Raw genomic sequence first — 21,457 nt, 5'->3', positions numbered from 1 at the left:
CATCTGTTGCAGCCTGCATCGGCCATAAGAGGGCAGTGGTGTCCTTTGAGCCAGTGTAGCCCCATTCTGGGGGAGCTGGGCCTAGGAGTGTCCTTAGACTAAGAGCAGGGTATAGTCTTGACATCAGCCAGTTTCATCCCAGGAGGGACGGACATGACCTTAACCCCTCCCATTCTCACTGCACTCACATTTACCAAGCCTGTCACAACGTCGGGATTACCGATGCTGTTTCAGTGTAGCGGCAGATGCAGTGTCTGGTGAGAGCTCGTTTCCTGGTTCACAGACGACTGTCTCTCTCACTGGGTGCACACGTGGTGGAAGGGGTGAGGGAGCTGTCTGGGGTCTCTTGTATAAGGGCGCTAATCCCATTCATGAGGGCTCCACCCTTATGACCTAATCGCCTCCCCAAAGCCCAACATATGAATATGGGGGGACACAAACATTCAGTCTATTGCAGCTATCTTTTTATAGAGAAGGAAACCGAGGCCCCAAAAGGACTAGAATTCACCTAGCAGTTGGTGGCCGGGCCAGTGTTCCTTCCCACGGCACCTGCTCTACCCCAGAGCCTGTGCCCTTTCCTACACACCTCCTGAGGGCCTGCTGAGGGCCTTACAAACGTTGTTGTACTTATTCCTCACACTTGGCCCATCTTGGAAGTAGGCATTGCCATCCCTGACGGTCATTTGGGGCCACCAAGTGCCTACAACAGCCCTGCAGCTGGGACTAGGACCCAAGACTCCAGATCCCCCTCCAGTACTCTGCTCTCTTCATCACACTTGCCTCTTCACACCCTGGAGATAAGCGGGCACGTGGAAACAGTGCACATCGCAGAGGGGCTTGTTAGAAATAGAGAGTCCTGAGCCCAGACTTAGGCTTTGAGGTTCTACAAAGGTGAGGGTCGAGAAGTCTGTGAGCGTGTGTTTTATTTCTATGTATTTATTTTTTGAGGAAGATTAGCCCTGAGCTAACTACTGCCAATCCTCTTCTTTTTGCTGAGGAAGATTGGCCCTGAGCTAACATCCATGCCCATCTTCCTCTACTTTATACGTGGGACGCCTACCACAGCATGGCGCGCCACGCGGTGCCTTGTCGCACCTGGGATCCGAACTGGCGAACACCGGCGGTAAAGCGGAACATGCGCACTTAACCGCTGCGCCACCGAGCCGGCCCCCATGAGCGTGTTTTAACTCCCTGAGTGATTTTAATGGCCAATCGGGCCTAACATTCATGGATTCCCCCACATCCATCTACCACCCCATCTGTGCGTCTCCAGGACCACACCCCAAGCCGGTCAACACCATCTCCACCTGAGTCTCACCTCGTAGCTCGTCTCCCTAATTCTACGTTTGCCTCCATACACCAGCCAGAGGGAGCTTTTGAAAACAGATCAGACTAAACCATTTCCCTGCTTAGAACACTTCTGGCAGCTTCCCTTTACACTAAGAATAAAATCCAAACTCGTCATTGCGGACCCTGCCCGTCTCTGACCTCGCGGCTCCCTTACTCACTACGCTGCAACAAGATGCGCTGGTCTCCTCTGGGTTCCGCGCAAGGCAAGCTCGCCACCACCGCAGATCTGTGCGCTGTTGGTGCTGTCTGCACGGAATTCTCTTCCCTGGGTCTTTGTGTGACTGGCTGCTTCTCCTCACTCAGATCTCAGCTCAAATATCACCTCCTCGGAGAAGCCTTCCGTGGCCACGGTATCTGGAAGAACTCTCAGCCCCTTATGCTGTCACTTGATCCTGTTTTACTTCTTGTCACTGAGTTTTCTTGTTTGTTTGCTTGTTTGTTGCCATGTTCCACCACGAGAACATGAGTGCTCCAAGAACAGGGACTTTATCTGTTTTGTTCAACGTGTTTCGGTGCTGAGAACTGAGTCTGGCATTTAGGGGGCAGTCATAAAGTATTTGGTGAAAAAATAAGATACGTTTGCAGAATGTATATTTGCTTCATCTGTCTCCCCCATGGGATATGAGCCCCGCAAATGCCCAGACGTGGTCTGTTTTGTTCACGGCCAGTCCCTAGGACTGTCTGGAAACATAGTAGGCCCTTTGCTGACCATGGCTTCTATTTTCTGTGTTCTGATGCTTGGATATCTTGGGACCTTGATCATCCTGAAAGGACTACCCCTCCCAGGGTTCGCCAACACTTAGATAGTCAACAACTACCCAAAGTGTGCCTTTGAAATGCAAATCCCCCAACCCGGAGCCCACACCCCCAACCACCTCCTTTGTGGGGTTCTCACACTCCAGGCCACTATCCAGGTACCAGACAACTAGGGACAGCACCTAGCCTCGGAGCTCACTGAAATTATTGAAACGAGCCAATCCTAAACCTGCTCACCCTGCCTCACCCATTCCTTCCCCTGGAAGCCACAATAAAGGCTCTTTTCTGCATTTTCTCCCTGCTGCCTCTGCCCCCTGATCGATCCCAGTGCTTCCCCATGTGGCCCTGCATGGCAGGCGTACTGTGCCTCCTGTTTCTAGAGAATTGTGAGGATAACAAAGTTCTTCCTTTGTAACAGTCACTGCCATGCCCCCATGTCTTACCATCCCTGATGAAAACACATCCCAGGTACCCTTAGAACAGCGCTCAGTAAATGTTTGTTGAATGAATGAACTTATTCAACAAGCATTTGCTGTTGAACAGCAGCACCACGGTGTGCTGGGGGGCTACAGAGCTGTGTCATTGGCTGCCCCAGCCGCCAAGGGGCTCCGGAATTCAGGGATGGGGCGTGGGGGAGGAAAGAAAAGCCCTCTTGACACAAGAGGCATTTGAGTGAGCCTTGACGTGAAGGAAGTGTCAACACTGGGGAGTTGGGCTGAGGGGGACAGGTGAACACCAGGTGAAAGCATCTGTCAACTTAAAAAGCAAATTTATCTTTATTTTTTCCTCAAAATGAGTTTATTTGGGAACAGGCAAAAGAATTGCAACTCAGGATTTGCATGCCATGGTGAACCATCGGCAAATCCAGAAAACAAAGGAGGGAGCTGCTTTTATAGAGAAGAACGAGGAGAAGCGAGGGGCTGTTCTAAAGGAAAATCGACTGGGGAAAATAACAGTTCAAGGCTGCAACAGCTTCTCATTGGCTGGGCTGTGGCGTTTCTGATTGGCTGGGCTGTGGCATTTCTGATTGGCTGGGCTGTTGCCGGTTCGGATAGAAATCTCCCTTCAGTAGTAAAGCATTTTATTTCCTGTCCAAGATGCAAGAGTCTGTCTCTCCCTGCTTGGTGTAATTGATGATGTATGCTAGGGCGTGAGAGCGCCCCCTACAGGCCTTCCAGACTCCAATTTAGTTAAAGTTTCTTTTATTAATTTCCGTTTGACCAACAAGGAAACCTTGAAAAATGCGAAAATAGAGGGAGCAGGGACTCTCTAGCCTGGAGCTCTGGCCCAATCGTGATCTGCCCACTGGCTTCACCTTGTGTTCCCTTAAAACGGTAAAAATAACTGCAGAAAATTTCTAATTAGAGATATGCGCAAAGATTTCTGCACAAGGACGCTCGTTAGTGTCTTACCTCTCCTAAAAACATTAGAAACTGTCTTAATGTGTATGACAGTTTTTAAGCGTGTCCACGAATTTTTTTTATACTTCTTCAATCGAGAAGTGGGGTGTGTGCTTCCTCCCCTTGCATCTGGGTCGGTTCGTGACTGTTTCTATAGACAACATATGTCAGAAGTGCCTCTAGGTGACCCCAAGGCTGGGTCAGAACAGACCATGCAGCTCCAGCTGGTTCTCTTGGAGCACTTGCCTTTGGAGCCCTGAGCTGGAGCGTAAGAGGTGCAACTTCCCAAGGCGGCCATGTTGTGAGGAAGCAGTCAGCATGGGTGCTAACCAGCCACCATCATAACTTTCCCCACCACCCACAGATGCACAGCCCAGCAGGCCAGCTCCAAGGCACGAAGGAAGCTGAAAGCTTAGGATATCTGTTCCTCCGTTTCAAGAGATCCAAGGATAATGGATATAAGAAAGGATACGGGGCGGGGCGAGGTGGGGAACAGCTGCCTCAGATTCAGCTGTGAGGTAGGTGGTAGGAGCAGCTACATCCCTCTCATCCACCAAAAGCATCCTTGTATTAACCATAGATCCCACTTATTGAGCACTTACTGTGCCAGGAGTCAAGCCACGTCCTTGACTCATTTACATACATTACCCCAATTAATCCTCACAACATCCTTAGGTGCTAAGTATCACCCCATTTTCTTTTTGAAGAACCTGAAGCACAGAGATGGTAAGTGACTTGCCCAAGGTCATACAGTTAGTGAATGAATGGCAGAACAGGGTCCCCAGACCAGGTGGCCTTTGTCTAGAATCTTCTAGTCCTGGAGGTCCTGAACCATGCAATGAGGCAATAAGTGAAAGGCACCTCTATTGGAAAGGAAAAAGTGAAACTGTCTTTATTCCCAGATAACATGATCATGTACATAGAAAGTCCAAAGGAATCTGCAAAAAGGCTACTAGAATGAATAAGCGAGTTTTGCAAGGTTGAAAGATACGAGGTCAATATACAGGGCTGGGCTACACTGCATCCCTGTGGGATGTGCAGAAAGCCCTTCAGACCGAACCTGCAGGCCAACTGGGACGTGTGGCCTACTGATCCAATGCATGGCTTCTAGAGTCAGATGCCACTGTGAAACCCTGCTCTGCCACTCACCAGCTGAGTGACCTGGGCAAGTGACTTTCTCTCTGCTTCAGTTTTCTTATCCTTCAAATGGATATTAAAGGACCACAGGGAGAAGAGCATGAGCCTCATGGGTTTGTGGGGAGGATTCCTGGAATGCAAGCATTTAAATCCCTAAGCCCAGGAATGGCTGTGGCTCTGTCCTCACGCCTTTGTGGGGAGCTGGGGATGTGCACTCTCGGGAGAGGGGCCTGAGGCCTCTTCTGGAAATGCAAGCAAGGTGAGAGGCTAGGCTTTCATAGCCAGGCCTCCCACCAGTGGGCAAATTCTTCTGGACCACCGTGCCTATCTGCGCGTCCTTGTATCCAGCGCCAGCACGCTTCTGCAGAAGCAGGTCAGCTGCAGGCGTGAGATGCACTCTAGTCTGCAATTACAGCCAGCTGCCACCAGGTGGGTTCCAGAGCCCCGGTTGTAGCCCCTGTGATCTGTGGCCAGGACGCCACAGAACAGAATTACCCGTGGAGAGCACTTTAGATTTTCATGAAGGGCCCCTCTGACTTCTCTGCAGGCCCTTCTCCCAGAAGCCAGCATTACTCTCTGGGGGCATGGCATGAGGGCCAGGAGGGAGTATAATTCCACTTTACCCGTCGGCATCCAGAGGGATGGGGATTCAGGACAGATAGCTTTGGTCATGGGAACGACAGGCCTGGGTGGTGGCTGCAGTGGGAGGAGGGTAATGCCAGGGACCACCAGAGGCATCAGAAGCCTAGTGGTGAGGTATCAAAGGAGAGGCAGAGTTTGTGACCAGAGAAGGAGGAGTACCAAGGCTGACTTCCCACACTGGCCCTAGGAGGGAAGCCCCGGACGGGCCTGCAAGTAAACACATCAACTCTACATCTCTGCCTGTGCCCCGTCCGCCAGGGTGCTAGACCAGGCCCCCAAAGTGTAGGGGGGTCTTCGGGGGTACACACCTGAAGCTCCAGATGGGGATGGCCTGTGTGTACAAAGTGTGTACGAGTGTGAATTCCAGTGTCTGCAGTGTGCACGTGTGTGCACAGCTGGGTGACGATGCATAGAGAGGTGTGCCTGAGGGATGCCAGTGGGTTGGAACGGAGACACCCTCACCGCTGGCATGAGCTGGAACACAGGTGTGAACTCACACTCCCTAGCACGCACACCTCCTCCTGGCCAGGGGACCCTGGGCCTTTATGGACCGTGAAGCCCTTGGCCCTACAATGATGGCCTCCCCGTTCCTTGTTCTTCCTCAAGGAGGATCTGGAAACGGATGCCCAGAGCATTTGGAAATTCTAGGCATTGGGGGGGCCCTTGGTGGCCATGTTGGCCCACCCCCACTGGCTGCTTGAATTTCTTCAAGCTGTCCATGAAAATGAAGAAAAGAAAAGTAAGTAAAGATTTTGGGGAAGTAACAAAGTAGAAGACTGATATTTGAGAGTCGGCTGGAAACCAGGAGGAATCGGCCCAGCCCTTCCGAGATATTTGGTTGCTTTGCACAGTGGCCATCTCTTTGGGAGCTGACACCCCAGTGGTGACAGAAAGAATTTTCTTAAGCACTGCACAGCGGTGACTTTCAAAACCAGGAAGTGGAACAAGTCTTCCCGCCCCCCTCGCCAGCTTCTAGGCACTTTCCATATTTCCTTTTCATGCAGAGAGAAGTGTCGGCCCTTTCATATGCTAAGTGATAAATGTTCCAAGTAATTTTTATTTTAGAATACAAGAGAGGTACAAATGTATTTACAGTTGTACATATACAATCAAATAATATATATCACAGTTTTGTAAATATCATTTTAGATAAATATTTACAAAGTTAAAGTGACCATTTTCTGGAAGTAGAACACAGTTTCTTGAAAACTCTATACATTTTATACTTTTCATTAATATTATTATAGTTTATTTTACAAAACGCCGTACGGGAATTCTGGTAAATGGCTGCAAGGTGGGAGAGGCGACACCAGAGGGCGCCCAGGGCCGGAGTTTAGGGAAACGAGAAGGGGCCAGGGAGAGCGTGGGCGAGCAGGGCTGAACCCTCCGGATCCCGGACAGCTCGGAAGTGCTCCCCGGGCAGAGAAGCCCGTCTTGCCCTCCTCCTGCTGCAGCGTGGCGAGGAGCGGCAGGAACACTTCCCCTTCCCGAGCAAGGTGTGACGGCTGAAGGGGAGGGGCCATTGGTCCAACTCTCACGTTTTACAGATGGGGAAAGGGGAAACTGAGGCCCAACGAGGAGCAGGGCCTTGCCTGGGGTCCCGCAGCGGATTTCCGTTTTGCCTTCACTCTCGACCTGCCTGTCACACCGCGAAGTATTCGTGCCTCATTCAGCCCCAGGGGGCCGGGCGTGGGGAGAAGGTGTCCTGAAGGAGAGAAGGGCCCGCCTGACCAGGAAGTGCGGGTCTCTCGGCCTCTTCTGGTGGCCCCTGAGACCCGTCGGCCCCCAACTCTCATGATCCTGTCCGTGATTCCCAACACTGCAGGACACCAGTCCCAAGAGGCAGGAGGAGGAGACAGATACGCGCACCCCATATGCTCCCTGCCACACTGGGTGGCTCTCCCTCTCCATTCCCAACCCGCAGCTCTCTGGGGGAGCGGTGGGGGCTCCCTTGCCCTGCTGGGGGCCCTCGAAGACTTTCAGTCCCCTCTCCTACCAGCCACGAGAGGGATGCCAGCCTGGAGGGCTGGCTTGGCAGGAGGAGGGAGAGTCACGAATGAGACTGGGCATAGGGACCCCTCCCCCCCAAGAGGAGGCAGCCGAGAGGCGGCAACAGCTGGGTGACCTGGGAAAGGGACGTCGCCCTTCAGTGTCCTCATCTGCGAAACGGGGCGACGAGTGTATGCCTGGGGGTCACCCATGGGACGCACTACAGGGCGGGGCCCGCCGGGCTGCGTCTGGCCAGTAGATGGGAGTCAAAAGTGAGAGCAGCCCGGCTCCGCGGCCCTGCGCGGGGTGGGGGGACGCGGGGGCGCGGGCGCGCGCTCACAGCACCATGGCGGGCAGGTGGTGCGCGGCGGCGGCGGCGGCGGTGAGCGCGGGCGCGTGCGCGTGCGGCGCGGGCAGCGCGGGCGAGTGCGGCTGCAGCGCGGTGCTGGGCGGCCGGTGGCGCGCGCTCTTCTGGTGGGCGCGCAGGCCGGCCAGCTGCGAGTAGGCGCTCTGGCACACCTGGCACTTGTAGGGGCGCTCGCCCGTGTGCAGGCGCACGTGGTTGCGCAGCGTGGACGACTGGCTGAAGCGGCGGTTGCAGAAGCGGCACACGAAGGGCTTGTCCAGCGTGTGGATGCGCATGTGCGAGCGCAAGTTGCTGCGCGAGTTGAAGCCGCGGTGGCAGATGACGCAGCGCATGCGGCCCGCGGTGCCCGCCGCCGAGTCCGCCGGGTGGAAGTCCTCTGGCCGCGGGGGGGGGTCGTGGGGGGGAGGAGACGGGGAGAGAGCGGCCTCGTTAGATCCCGCCCGCCGCGGCCCTGCTCCAGCGCCTCCCTCGACGCGCGCGCGCCCCTCCCAGGGCCCAGCTGGCCACCGATTGATCGACGGGTGGGGTCTGGGCACACCGACTGGGGGCGCTGGCAGGGGGATGGGGAGGGCACCAAGGGCCTTTGCTTGGGGTCAGGTAGGAATTGGACTCCAGGGCAAGCTGTGAGACCTCGGGGACTTGGTGACTTCGCCTCACCAAATCTCAACTTTCTCATCTGTAAAATGGGAGCGTCCTGCGACCTCACAGGGCTATGCACGACTACAGGGGATGATCACAAAAAGCTGACGTCTATTGAAGGTCCTAGGTGCTGAACGCTTTACCTGCCTCGGAGCAGCCTTCCATAAATGGCAGTAACTGTTATAGTCCCTCCCCCCGCCAAACCCGCCTTCATTCATTCATCCCACGAATATTTACTGAGTGCCCACATGTACGGCGCCTCACTTTCCTCATCCCGGAAACGGAGGCACTAATAGCGTCCCCCCCCCCCGCCCCCCGCCATAAGCCTGCCGTCAGGATCAGAGAAATGGCTGTTTGGAAACATTAGCTGCGGAGCAAGGGCTCAGTAAACGGTAGTTCATGAGCCTCAGGTTCGTCCTCTAAAGATAAGGGAAATCAAATTTCACAAGGCTTATATGAGGACCCAAGTGGGAGGTTACCTGTGAAAGATTTAGCCCAATACCTGGCATGAAATAGGTCTCGAGCCAATGGCCTCTATCAGGACGATCAGCGCCCCACACAAACACACACAGGTGCAGTCTGCCCCGCCTTCCTCCAACAGGTTTATACTGAGCACCTACTCTGTGCCAGGCCCGGAAACAGGGGCAGGGCAGGGAAGTGCACAGATTATCCTAGAAATCATCTCGCCCAACATCTTTCCTTTACAGATGGGGAAACTGAGGTACAGAGCCATTCCTAAGATTGCACTGCAGAACTGGAACTCAGTCCAGGCTCCCACTGCCTGGTCCCTTGGTCCTGCCACAGCCTCCACCTCTCTGGTGTCCCCACCACCCCCAGCTGCCCCCTGTCTATTCTGGCTAGAAAACAGGAGAACTGCCTTTCACCCATGCCCAGGCCATGGTGGCAGTTCCAGGGGCATTGGCCACCTTGAACCAGTCCCATGTGCTCCATACTGCTGGAGGTTGAACCAGGGTGCCCAGAGGCCAGGAGCCTCCCTGTGTCCCCCCGCACACACACACTCACACACTCTCTCTCTGGGTTCCATGGGTCCCTTGTCATCATGGCCTCATGGAGACCACCTACCATGCTTGTTCTTTTTCTGCTCCTCCTCTAGCCCAGGCACACCGGGGATCCCCAGGAAGGTGTTGTGCGAGTTCCCATACCACACCAGCAGCTCCTGGTCGGGAGGGATCATCTGTAGGGAAGGAGGCAAGAAGGTCAGGAAGGCAGCAGCCCCAACGGTGAGTCAGGGCTCTCTGCCCATCCCCTCACGGCCCCGGGAGGCGGCTGTCCTGGCTCCTGCTGTGGAGATGCGGATCCAGTCTCAGCCCTGAGAAAACCATGCTCAGGTCCATTTCCACCAAGCCGTGCCCGGCAAGCTGCATGAAGACGGACGGCCCCGGATGCTCTGCCCCTCGGCTCCCCTCTCCCTGCCCAGGCCTTCTCGCCGTCTCTGTCCCAGCTGTGCTGCGGGAGCTCCCAAGCTGACAGCAACAGAACGGAAGCCTGGCAGCAAGTGGAAGTAACAGAAGACAGAAAGCTAGGAACTTCTCCTTTCTCCCCCGGGGGAACCAGAGTGAGCCAGTCCTCAGGCCTGCAGGGCTGAGCCAGCTGCTCCCCAGGAGCGTGGGCTGCGGGGCAGCCTATGGTACTTGGCTACCGCCTGCCTGACAATGTCCTGGAAACACCTCTCATCCAAGGCGCCTGCAAGGCAGCACCATGTCACCTGTATGTCCCCATCGCAGGGCTCTGCGTGACTCCATGCACATGGCAGATGCTAAGAAGCAGCATCCGATGGATGAATGCCTCCACTTCAGGAAATACTGGGGCACACCATAAACAAAATCCATTTCACTATGTCCTGGGCCTATGACAGAGATCCCCGCAAATGGTGCCAGGGCTCTGCTGTTCCCGGGGGAGGACCTGCCCCAGGGGAATGGTGAAGGTTGTGTGAAGGGAGGGGTTTGCCGTGATGATCCAGGGAGGCTGTGGAAGGCTGCTCCAGAGGTGACGCTGACCATAAACCCCACATTCTGGGACATCCAAGGGGCCCGCCAGGCTTTGATGAAAGCCCAAGGGGAACCCTCAGGCTCCAGCCAGCTGGAGCAAACGACAGAGAGGACAGCCCATCATTCTTTCTAGGCCTGGAACCCAGAAGAGCTGGCTTTCACACCCACCCCTGGGGGTCACTTTCTGATCTGCCCAGAGACAGCTGGACACCCCCAGGCAACAGCTAGATTGTCTTCCTGGTAGATTCTCTTGTAGTTGAAGCACAAAAATCACATAGGATGCCACCTAGGGGTGTCTGAAATCACACCAGGATAGGACCCCCTTCCTTGGCCTCCATGGTGACGGAGAAGGCCCTGCTCCTTTCCGTGGTTCTGGCCTGCAGACCTCCGCCATACTCAGAAGGCTCCTGTCCACCACACCATCCTTCCTCTGGTCAGAGCCAGGAGGACCCTCAGACCATCACAGCGAGCCCTGCTCAACCCTGAAAGGCGAGGGAAGCAGAGAGAGGCGGGATGGAGAAGGAAAGCGCGAGGAGGTCAAGGCGACTGCCATCCTCCTAAGACTCAGCCTGGGGTCACCTTCTCGACAGACCCCACGGCCCACGGGGCATCACGTCAAGCCTCAGGGTCAGTGAGTGACGAGAAGCCAGGCAGAGGTGCCACACCAGCTCAGACTGACGGGGCTTCAGTATGGAAAAGCCAAGTGCAGTCCGTGGACCCAAGGAAAATTAGGTGATGCCTCAAAGAAAGCAGCCTGATTAGAATGTGGCACCACAGCACAAGTTCTCCAGGTCTTTCTGGTCATTTACAGTCCTGGCCGCTGTCCCAGAGGCCAGCGGATCAGCGCTGGAGACCCTCTGGAAAAGGGATGGGGAAGAGAAAGGTTTTGTAAACCCCTTAGAAAAGAGGATGATGGCACTAAAATAGCTAAGATAAATTCCTTGTGAAGGAAGCCACTCTCCCAGAGACAGTGTGATGGGCCCTCCATCACCAGGTGACCTCCCCCAAGCCCTGTGCCTCTTTGAGCTTGTCTCCTCAAATGAGGGGGCTGGGGAGCATGATTCCTGACGTCCCCCTAACTCTAAGACTCTGATTGAAAGTCGCCTCCAACATTATCCTAACCCCTGACTTCAATTCTCAGAACAAACCAGACATTTACGCATCCTGGTTCTTCTAAAGCAGCCAGCCCCCTCAGACTGTCTGAATATGCCCCTTCCTTCAGTCCTGAAGAGGGATCCAGCTCAGGCTCCGGAGTGACACATGTCGGGGTCCACTGGGACTCCCCACCTGCTGAGTGTGCGACCTCGAGCAAGTTGCCTTCTGTCACGGGGCCTCAGTTTCCTCAACCGTAAAACACAGACAGCGCCATTGCTCCAGCCTTGCTGGGTGCTTGTCGGGGTTCACCAAGCCCTCGCACATAAAGCTCTTCTCAGGTCCATACACAGGAGCGCTTGCTATTATGTTCTCTGAGCTGGTCAATCTCTCAGAGAAGCTGGCAGCGATCTCTGGTGCATCAAGTCCCTGCAGTTGTCCCCACAGAGCCTGCAGTGTGGCACGGGGTCACCGGCATGGTTAAAGCCCAGGGTGACCCACGAGAGCACAAGCTGGGCCCACATGCCCCAAGGACACAAGCCCCATGCCAGCACCACCGCTTCTGGCTCCATCTCCCAGAGGAGAGCACAGATGTGGGACGGGAGGTTCACCAAGCCCCCGCTGATGTCGCCCGGAGCGACAACCCCACCTCCAGACTCATGGTCTGGGAAGCAAATATCTACGTCAACGCTGGCCTTTTAATTTTAATTGATAAAAGCAATTATTACTAAATATAAAATAAATACAGGCAACAATAATAAGGGGGATGATGAATGAGGAGACAAGAATGTTGGGTTGCACAAATTCTGAATACTGTTATTCCAAGTAGTTTGGAATATTATTTTTTAAATAAGAGTTTCAGTATTGACTGTTTCAATATAAGAATGAATCACTTATTTGCTAACACCTTTTTTTAATGTCCTAAAATTACTTTTACTAGTTAATTTAAAAACTTAAAACAGTGATACAGACACATGGACCAAAATGGACAAAAACATGTGAACGGACACATCACGAAAGTAACTCTCTCTGCCACCCTGGACGCCCAGCACCGTGGCTGGTTTTCCGTGCGTCCTGCCTCAGAAGAGTGTGTCACTTTGAGACTAGTCACGGATGCTGATTTAATCGTGGGCGGCAGGCAGCATGATGGGCAGAGTCACTTCCATTTTCTACGTGATGCATCTGATTTTTAAAAAAATAATCAGCACATCTTACTTTCACACAACAAAAAAATATTTTTTAGAGAAAAGAAATCTATTAAGAAGAACCTACTGGAATTGATAATGACAGACATCCCCAGACAGCAAGAAGCCACCAGCTTTGAGGCAGCGCCGGGGAAGCAGACTCCCCTGCACAGAGGGTGGGAAGTGGGGTCCCTCGGAGCCCCTCAGAGCACTGGAAAGCCACAGCATCCCCTGGCCGGGACCTCTGGTCTCTGCCTGGTCCCAGGGAACCCCTCATGCAACAACCCCAGAGATCAAGACCAGGAGACCCCTGGAACCTGCAGCCTCTTCCCTGAGAACTATTGTCCAGAGGTTCCCAGGGTCCCACCAGCTGACAACCTGAGAGCAAAGCACGGCCGCAGTCCCCTGCAGGCGCCCAGTCCTCTCACTAGCACTGTTTCTTTCCGGCCAACACTGGCCTGGCCCAGCCGGGGCTCTCCACTGGGGCTCGGAGAACCAGAATCAGCTGTTCATTCACTTTTCTGGGGAGCAGAGACTGGCTCAGGATACGCAATAAACAAAGCAATTCCCAGAGAAAGGAGACTCGTACCATAAAGCCCCATCCCCAAGACCCTGGGGGAACATCAGCGCCTGAGTCTTCCATTGACAAAAATTACATAATCTCTCAATTGGTGCTTCTTAACCTTCCCTATCAGCCCAGAAATTTTGTCCTGCCCCATTTCTGAATTTTTATTATAAACTGAAAACGTTTTTGGTTTGTTTTCCTAATATAAATTCATGTCACACTATTGAACATGCTCCCGAGAGGCTCTGATGCCCTCCCATTTCCCCAGCAGTGCAGAAGCTCTCGTCTAGAAGGATGTCAGTGTCATCTGGACGAATATCAATTTCCATTGTACCACAGATGTCCCGACACACCAATTAATAGAGTTCCGGCAAATAGATATTGGCCAGGGAGGCCCTACGGCATGGTGGCCAAGGGCTCCGCTCTGGGGTCAGACAGGCCTGGGTTCAAATCACAGCTCAGCAACCTGCTAAGATCTCCCTGAACTTTAGTTTCATCATCATTAAAATGGGGATAGTGATGGAGAGCACCTCACAGGGTGGAGAGAATTCCATTTTTGTAAGCTGCTAAGACTCTCAGCATAGTGCTGGCACATGGTAAGTGCTCCTTGGATGTCGGCCTTATTAATGATGCTTATTATTAATAATCAGAGCACCTTAACTGCACCCACTGATCAGCAAGATCGAAAGGAAAATGGTGCTTGTCCTCATAGAGCCAAGAAAAGGGGCGATGGGGCTATGGGGCTCTAGAAAAAGAAAACAGCTCAACTGCCTGAAATGAGAAGGGAAGTAACAGAAAGAAAAAGCCCACGCTTCAGGGCACAGTAATCTGCCAAAAAAATAAGGAGGGGAAAGACAGAATTTTCTTCCCAGTTCCCAAATCCAAAAATTTCATAACTTATCCCTAAATCCTTTTCTTGTGCTCAGTTTTGGAGTCCAAGATGTTGCTTCCTGGAGCAGCTGGGTTTATTTTCCTGGAGGAACTGGGTCCATGTGTTCTGACCTAGCTCCCATCACCTGCAGAAAGACTAATTCATTCAGCACTTAGCAACCACTTGCTATGGGCCGGGAACTTTCTAGATGCATCATTTTAGGCACCTGAGGTTATAGGAAATTCTTCCGTGGTTGAAGTGAGCAAGAAGGATGCGGCAGGGATAACACGCCAGATGCAAAACCTGCCTGGGCGTTCTCCACTGACTGGCTGGCCTTGAAACCCCATTGCCCTTGTTTCCATTTAGAGGGCTGTTATTTTGTATTTGTGGGAAATTTAGACCAGCAATAGTACATTCTGCTTATCGAATAAAGATGTTCCCTCCCATTTTTTTTGGCAAGGAATGGGTTACTCTTATGAAATACAAACAGCAGTTCTGAGTGACAGAAAGATTAAGAAAACAGATCACGGCAAAGGCCCCTCTCCTTGGCTAACTTGCAAACACGAGCACGCACAGAGCAAACAGCCGGCTATTCCAGAGGCACCCGGGGAGCGGCCTGGGGGTGCCGGGATTTCTTCTCATGGAGCCTGGAAGGGCCACACGGGCTCTGGCCGGGGCCCCGCTGCATGGAGGTCACACACACTCAGACACAGCTTGTCTGATAAGTGGTTTGAGAAAATTGCCGCACAAAAAATATGCCCAATTTCACTTATTAAAAGTAAAACAGGTAATATGTTGCTTTTCCTTGTCCCTCACTCAAACAGTCCCTTCTTCCTAGGCTTGACAGCTCCATAAAAGCATTAATAGACAAATCGGTGGCGTCTTGCAGTCGACGTCACATATGATATGATACCTTTTCTCCTGATCCTTTTTTATCAACCTGAGTTCCTGATCAAATGTACATGACCTTGGTTTTTTTGATCTGATAAACCCAGATCCCTCCCTGGAGATGCTGCTCAGCCACCTTGCCCTCTGACTCTGAATTTCTGTAATAATTCTGTAATAATGCTTCCGGACTTTGTTCAGCCTTCAGCTGGTGTGACTCACGCAGCAAGATGAGACTCAGGCCTGCCCTGGCCAGGAGTCCTTTTACCAAAATCACGCCAGCTTCCCGCTCTGTCTCCTGTGTCCGGGCGCGTGTGTCTGAGTGGGAGGGGTGGTGTGAATGTGCACCCCGATCTCATCTGGCTCAGGATGGCTGGGAAGCTGCGTCCGAATGTGAAGATGTGTGTGAGGCTGCCAGGGCGGAGCAGAGGAGGACCTGGGTGGGTGCTCTCTGCTAGAAGTGGGGTTCAGCCGGACAGCAGGCTGATTCTAGGATGTCTGGTGGGAGCCCTTGTCCCGCAGGGTGGCAGCCCAGCCCGATGGTCAGAGGAATCACCTCTGTCCTGGGCCTGTGGCCACCCTCATACTGCCCCACCCTACTTGAACCCCAGTTCAGGAACTGCTCGCCTTTTCCTTACCCTCCACTCCCTGGTCTTCCCCAGGTCCACCCCTCAGCCAGGACCCACTCCCTGGCCAAAGCAGGGCCCAGGCAAAGCCCATTCTGCTGTCATCCTTGGGAGATTCCCTGGAACCTGGTTATCGAGGGACAACAGGACACCAGTTCCAGAGGCTGGTAGGTTCCAGTGCCCCTCAGGGCTTTAGAAAAACTTGGGGTTCAGGGAGAAAATGGACTAAAGGGAAGTCATTCTCTGACCCTTAGGGGGACTCCAGAACACCCCTAAAACTCAACCAAGCCCAGCCCCACCCCGAGGGGCCCTGTGCCTCTCCCCATGGGGGAGCAGAAGCATGAGGTCCAGACAAATGCTGGGGGAACAGCCTCACTATCCCCACACAGCACTCGCCACCAACCTGCCACAGGGAGACAGGGCAGCTTGCCCCCTTCTGGGCCAGACACTGAGCGAATTTCCTGCCAATGAATACTGTCCAGGGAGGGTCCCAACAGTGTAGCCCCTCTCGGCTACCACCACGTGGCTTGCTTTGCGCCATCAGCCCCTTCCCACACACTGTGAGCTTGTCTGCTTCTGCGCAAGCATTTCCCTACGAGGAACATCTCCTTCTCCCATCCTCCTGAACCTCCCCATGCCCTGGGCCTGGCTTAGCTGCCCCCAGCCCCCGATGGTGGGAAGTATATTTATCTCTCTGCTGTCTCTCCCTTTCTCTGTCCCCTGAGAAGCTTCACCCAGCACAGGCGTTAGTGTTGATGTCCCCCCAACGCCTGGTAAGAGCTCCTGAGCCTGCCTGACACCAGGTGAGGCCCGGTCTCCTCGTCTCTAAACTGCAGATAACCGCAGAAACCTCCTTCGAGGATTACATACGATAATGCACACACAGCATCTAGGAGAAGGCTGACCCTGCGAGCGATCAGGATGTGATAGCTGAGACTGGAGTCATGATCCACACGTGATCAGTCCCACACATGCAGAGGGACGACGCACAGCTAAAACGATGTAGACACAACACCCTCTCTTCCTCACCCCAGATGCTTTCCCTGGGCTGCCTTGCCGTGTCTTGCTCTCTGTCTCCATGGCTTCTGAACCCCAGAACACCCTCAGTAGATATCCACGGACCTGTCTGCCATGTTTGGAACATTCACAATGGCATGAAGTCGAAAGTTCTGTCCAGCAGAAAGCTTGCCACGGACGTCAAGCTCCTGAAGACCATGATGCATGGGCCTCAGCCCTATAGCCTGGGCAGGGCCAACTGGGCCAGGGTCAACGCCCCTCCATCCACTACAGTCCCCAGACACTGCTGCCCGGTACCTCCCCACCCCCCGCTCCTGGGCTCCTCCCCACCTAGCCCCTACACAAAGGCACACATGCTCACCTCGATGGCCTTGTAGAAGATGCTCGTGCCAATCTGGACGACCTCCAGGTTCTGCTCCTGCTCGTTGCGTGCACACTTGATGTACGTCATCCAGCTGCGGTGGTCCTCCTGGCTGGCATCGATGAAGTAGCGTACTGTGCCGTCCTCGTTGAAGACCTGGGCGCGGGTGAATCGGACACCAGGTGAGGCAGTGCTGTCACCGGTGCTGCCTTTGGCCAGGGCCAGGCCCCGTGCCGGGCACATCCACACGCATTCTCTCTCCATCCTCACAACAGCCCAGGAAGTGGACACAGCTATTATCATCTCGGTTTTCCAGCTGAGGAAGGGGAGGCTCGAGCAGTACAGAGACTTGCCTGAGGCCAGCTGGCTAGAAGCAGCCAGCAGGGAGCCAGTCCCAGGGCCCCACAGCTCCTGTTGCCAGGTCCTCCCATCCCCAGAAGAAAAGCGTCTCCAGGGATCACTGACCCTACCAAGTGGCATCCGGCTAGCTCTCCGGGGATACGGAGGTGCTCCCTGGAGCAGCAGAGAGCACTGGCCAGAACCTCAGAGGGGACACAGGAGGCTGCAGAGGGAAGGGTGGCTTGCTGCGGCACCAGGGTCTGGCCTAATCCTCTTTGTGGGAGCTGCCAAGGGTACTCAGATCAAACGGGACCCCAACCTCCTAACCCAGCCACAAGTGGGGAAGGTAACCTCTGGCCCGAGCCTCCAGGGGAGAGAGGAGGTGAGGTTAGGAGCAGCCTCTGGGCCATCGCCCTGTTCCCTTCCTCCTCTCCTGTGACCAGGTGCAGGATTTGTCTTGTCACACTGGGCTCCTCCAGAGTCTGCCAGGTGGGGGGGTGTGGGGGGGAGCTGTGGTGGGGGGAGGAGAGTAGGGAGAGGGTGCAACAGCCTGCCCTCTGCAAGGGGGGAGCCACAGAGGAGGAAGTGCTTTGGGAGTGCCTTCGTCCTAAGGATGGCCCTCCCTGGCATCTGGCATGTGGCACTGTTTCGCAGGAGGAGGGTCAGAAAGCCTGAGATGGAAGCTTCTCTGAGCTTCAGTTTCCTTCTGTAAAATGGGGATGACAACTCACGGATGGGGCTGCTGAGATCATCTGCTGGAATGCAGGCCCTGGGCTCAGAAAGCTGACTCAGTGCCATTTGTCGCTGACCATTTCCAGTGTCACTATTGTGCCTGAGTTCAGAACCACTTCTCGAGAAGCACAGGCCCCCTTCATTCTCTTTCCTGCCGCCCTCCCCCCCAGGTCAGGGCTGGCTTCGAGGGGCTTTCCTTGCTGCTCCGGGGTAGGGGAGGCAGAGAATGCAGGTGGCTGGGAGATGCTCTCAGGGATGACTTTCCAGCTCTGCATGGGACCCTGGGCAAGCGACAGAGCCTCTCTGGGTCTCACTGCCACTCTGAAGTGGGGCCAACAACAGTCTGCTCCCTAGGGCCGGCCAGAGGAAAGAGGATCAGATTTTTGCAAACAACTGCCTTTGTGGCGCAGTTTGGGGAGGAACCTCCAGGTATCAGGTGGTGTAGGGTCCCACCTGAGCGAGCGCAGGGCCCAGCATCCGCAGCTCCCAGCGAGGGCGCAAGCGGCGCTCAGACGCTAGGGTCCCACCTGCCGCCCTCTCCCCCAGCCAGGCGCGTACCTCCCACATGAGGTTGTTGTTCTTGCAGATGTCCACATGCTCCGGGGCGATGACGCGGCCGGTGAAAGGGCCCATCTCGGTGCCCGCCTTGATCCACGTCTTGGAGAAGATGCCGAGGCCCTCGCCGGGGATAGAGCTCTGAGCGATGATCACCTCCGCCGGCAGCACCAGGCTGGACAGCTTCTGCACCTCTGCAGCCCCGGGCAGGGGGACTGCGTCAGAGCCTGAGGCAGGGGACACCCGGCTCTTCTCCGCCAGGGACCGGAGCGGTCCTGCCCGGCCCACCCACCCCAAGCCCGCCCCGGAGCGACTCCGGAGAAGCGCCCGGGTGTGTGTGTGCGCGGCGGAGTCGGGGCGAGGCGTGGAGGCTCAGCGACCTGAATCTCCTCTGTTTGCAACCAGAGGACCTTCTGTGCCCTCGAAAAGAAGAGGTGCTTTCGGGCTCATTTCTAGGAGGGTTTTTTTTTAGTCTCTCCACGAATTCTTAAAGCATTCACAACCTCCCCTGCCCTCCACCTGCGAAAAGTTTAAGAACTGCAGAGTTGACCGCAGGTTTTACGACTGGGTAAACTGAGGCCAGCTCCGATGAGGAGGTGACAGCCAAGGCGAGACTTTTTCGCCCAGTCCCGATCTGGGTCCTTCCGCCGGTGACCCCGCGCTCACTGCGCGTCGGAGCACAGGGCACTGTCAGAGGCTCCGGGAAACTGATGCACACGGAGCATCTGGAAGGGCCTTTGACTCTTTTCAGGGTGCGGGGAGGCCCGGCGCCCCGGGCGAGCTGACAGCACTGGGAACAGACCTCGGGCTGCGAGTCAGCGGAGGTTCAAAGGAAACGCGGGCGGCGGCGGGCAGTATTCCCCACTCTTTGTGTGGCCCCGGGCGCGCCTGGGTCCCTTGCTGCCGCCAGGATCTGGGGTGCCGGGAAGGGCGGCGCCAGGACTCAGGAGCCCTGAAGTCGCATCCCCTGGGCGGATAAGCTCCCGCAACCCTTGGCGGTCCCCCTGCCTGGCCTGGCAGCCGGGGTGGGAGCCGCGAGGCGCACGGGGGCGGCCTCCTTGTCTTACCAGGTTCCCCTCTAAGCTACCTGGGAAAATACCCGGCGAGCGGGCCGGCTGAAACGGGGGGTTAAACGGTGTCCATTGCGGCGCGGCCGGCAATTTGTCACGCTGTTAAAGTGATCGCATTCATTCGGCTCCATTCGAAAGAAATTGCTAATTCTAAATTCATTAGCCCTGGAAGAATGCTGTAGCAGTAAATTGTAGCTCAATGCGGAGGGGCCTTGTTTAAAAGGGGCCGAGGAATTCCCCTTACAAAAAGGGGGGATTAGATGGTTGACATAGCGTGAATGGAAGTGGAATTAGTCTGCACGGTAAATTAAGAGAGGAACAGAAATCCTAACGGGGACGAGAGGGCGACGCCAGAGATGCCAGCGGCCGGGGAAAGATATTGTTTGCGGGTTGATGAATGAGGAATGAGAACTTCAGACATCTTAAAGAAAAGAAACTTTCCTCGCTCTCTCTTTCTCTGCCCGGCTCTCTCCGCGGCTTTCTCTCCCGGCCCGCCCGCCCGCCGCCCCCTCCCCAGCCCCCGCTGCCTTCTAAAGTTCTGGGTTTAAGTGAGAACTTTCGCGGGTCAAGCGCAAGTTAACTAAATGAATTTAAAACCCCTTCTTTTTGAGTCAACTGCTATTACACGCCTAGTAAGGCTTTAAATGCCTGGAACCCGCCAGCTCAAAGGGGTGAGGGGCGGGCAGGGAGCGCGGGGGGCGGCGGGGCCCGGCAGCCTGGACGCCGCCATCCCTTCTCCCAGCCGAGCCGCGCCGGGCGCAGAGATGCACCCCCGCCCGTCGCCCCGCCCTGGCTTGGTTGTGCGCGCCCTGGTTCGGCTTCCGGGAAACTGAGGCACACGGAGCCTCTGGAACGCCCGGGTTGGCGCTAGCAGCCGCTATGCCCCGTGTCCCCGCCGCGTCCCGCGCGTCACTCGGCGAGGAATCAGGGTCCGCCAGCAAGAGAGGACCCGACCGGCCTCGACGGCGCGACTCACCGCCGGAGAAGGACTGCGCCAGGACCTCGGCGGTGAAGGCTGTCTTGGGGCTGGCGTGGTGGCTCTTGTCCTCGAAGAGCTGCTCGCCCAGCACGTTGCGCCAGCGGCCGTACAGGAAGCTGTGCAGGATGTCGGAGGTGATGACCTCGGCCAGCGCAAGCCCCGGCGCCTTTAGCCCGGTCTTGAGCACCAGGGCCTCAGCCGGGAGCACGGAGCCCATCATGGGCGGCCCAGGGCTCGCCGGCGCCGGGAACGGACGGCTGGGCCGATGCGGGGATGTGGCGGGCGAGAGGAGCACGGACGAGCGAGAGAAGAGGGCTGTGATGGAGGAGAAGGAAGAGGAGCAGAGGGAGGACGAGGATGCGGGAGGGAGCGGGAGGCGAGGGGGTGGCTGGGAGGAAAGCGAACGAGAGGGAGCGAGGCAGAGAGGACGAGAGAGACGGAGAAATCTGCGGAGACGCAGAGGCGGCGCGCCGAGGCTGGAGAGACGGGTGGAGGCGGAGGCGGTGCGGTGGGGTGGTGCGGGGGTGGGGGTGGGAGGCGGGTGGCTGCAGAGAAACGGCGGCGAGGGGCTCTCGGACGCGCGCTCGCCTGTCGCACACCCCGGCCCGGACGGTCTTCCCCTTGGCAAAAATCTCAGCGCCTTTATAGGAGCCGCAGTGACCCTCCTAATTGGTTATTAATGACCCCCTGACGTCGGAGGACAGACTAGTCGTACCCGGCCGGGCTCGAGGAGCCTTTGCTGCGAGAGCTCAAGGGGCGGGGGCGCGCGGGCCGCTTCGAACTGTCCCTCTTCGCTCCTCCTGCCCCTCCCCGGCCCTTCCTCCCCCTCCTCTTCCTCCTCCTCTCCCGGTGGGGAGCGCCGGGCAGGGTGGGAGGCTCAGCCCAAGGCGAG

General features: G+C 55.7%; 1 protein-coding gene across 1 annotated transcript; it reads right to left on the bottom strand.

Annotated features, from left to right (window-relative positions):
* Positions 1-6,320: 6,320 nt before the first annotated feature.
* PRDM12 (PR/SET domain 12) lies at positions 6,321-21,075 on the bottom strand. The gene is made up of 5 exons (XM_023629583.2): positions 20,563-21,075; positions 18,520-18,710; positions 16,891-17,046; positions 9,364-9,475; positions 6,321-8,017 (listed from the first exon to the last, which is right to left on the bottom strand). Exons 1-5 carry the CDS (start codon positions 20,783-20,785, stop codon positions 7,611-7,613), a joined length of 1,089 nt encoding a protein of 362 aa, XP_023485351.1. The 5' UTR covers positions 20,786-21,075; the 3' UTR covers positions 6,321-7,610.
* Between the last annotated feature and the right edge of the window lie 382 nt (positions 21,076-21,457).

The sequence above is a fragment of the Equus caballus genome, chromosome 25 (genome assembly GCF_041296265.1).
Source record: "Equus caballus isolate H_3958 breed thoroughbred chromosome 25, TB-T2T, whole genome shotgun sequence".
Taxonomy (NCBI): Eukaryota; Metazoa; Chordata; class Mammalia; order Perissodactyla; family Equidae; genus Equus; species Equus caballus.
Note: the sequence above shows the minus strand (reverse complement) of the source record. Positions and strands in the feature narration are given on the sequence as shown.

Bases quoted from the DNA above. Each gene is read 5' to 3' on its own strand.
- PRDM12 (XM_023629583.2), bottom strand. From the start codon at position 20,785: ATGATGGGCTCCGTGCTCCCGGCTGAGGCCCTGGTGCTCAAGACCGGG. The intron at 18,711-20,562 runs GTGAGTCGCGCC...CCGGGGCTGCAG, and splicing joins GGCGCAGTCCTTCTCCGGCG to AGGTGCAGAAGCTGTCCAGC. The intron at 17,047-18,519 runs GTACGCGCCTGG...ACCCGCGCCCAG, and splicing joins ACAACAACCTCATGTGGGAG to GTCTTCAACGAGGACGGCAC.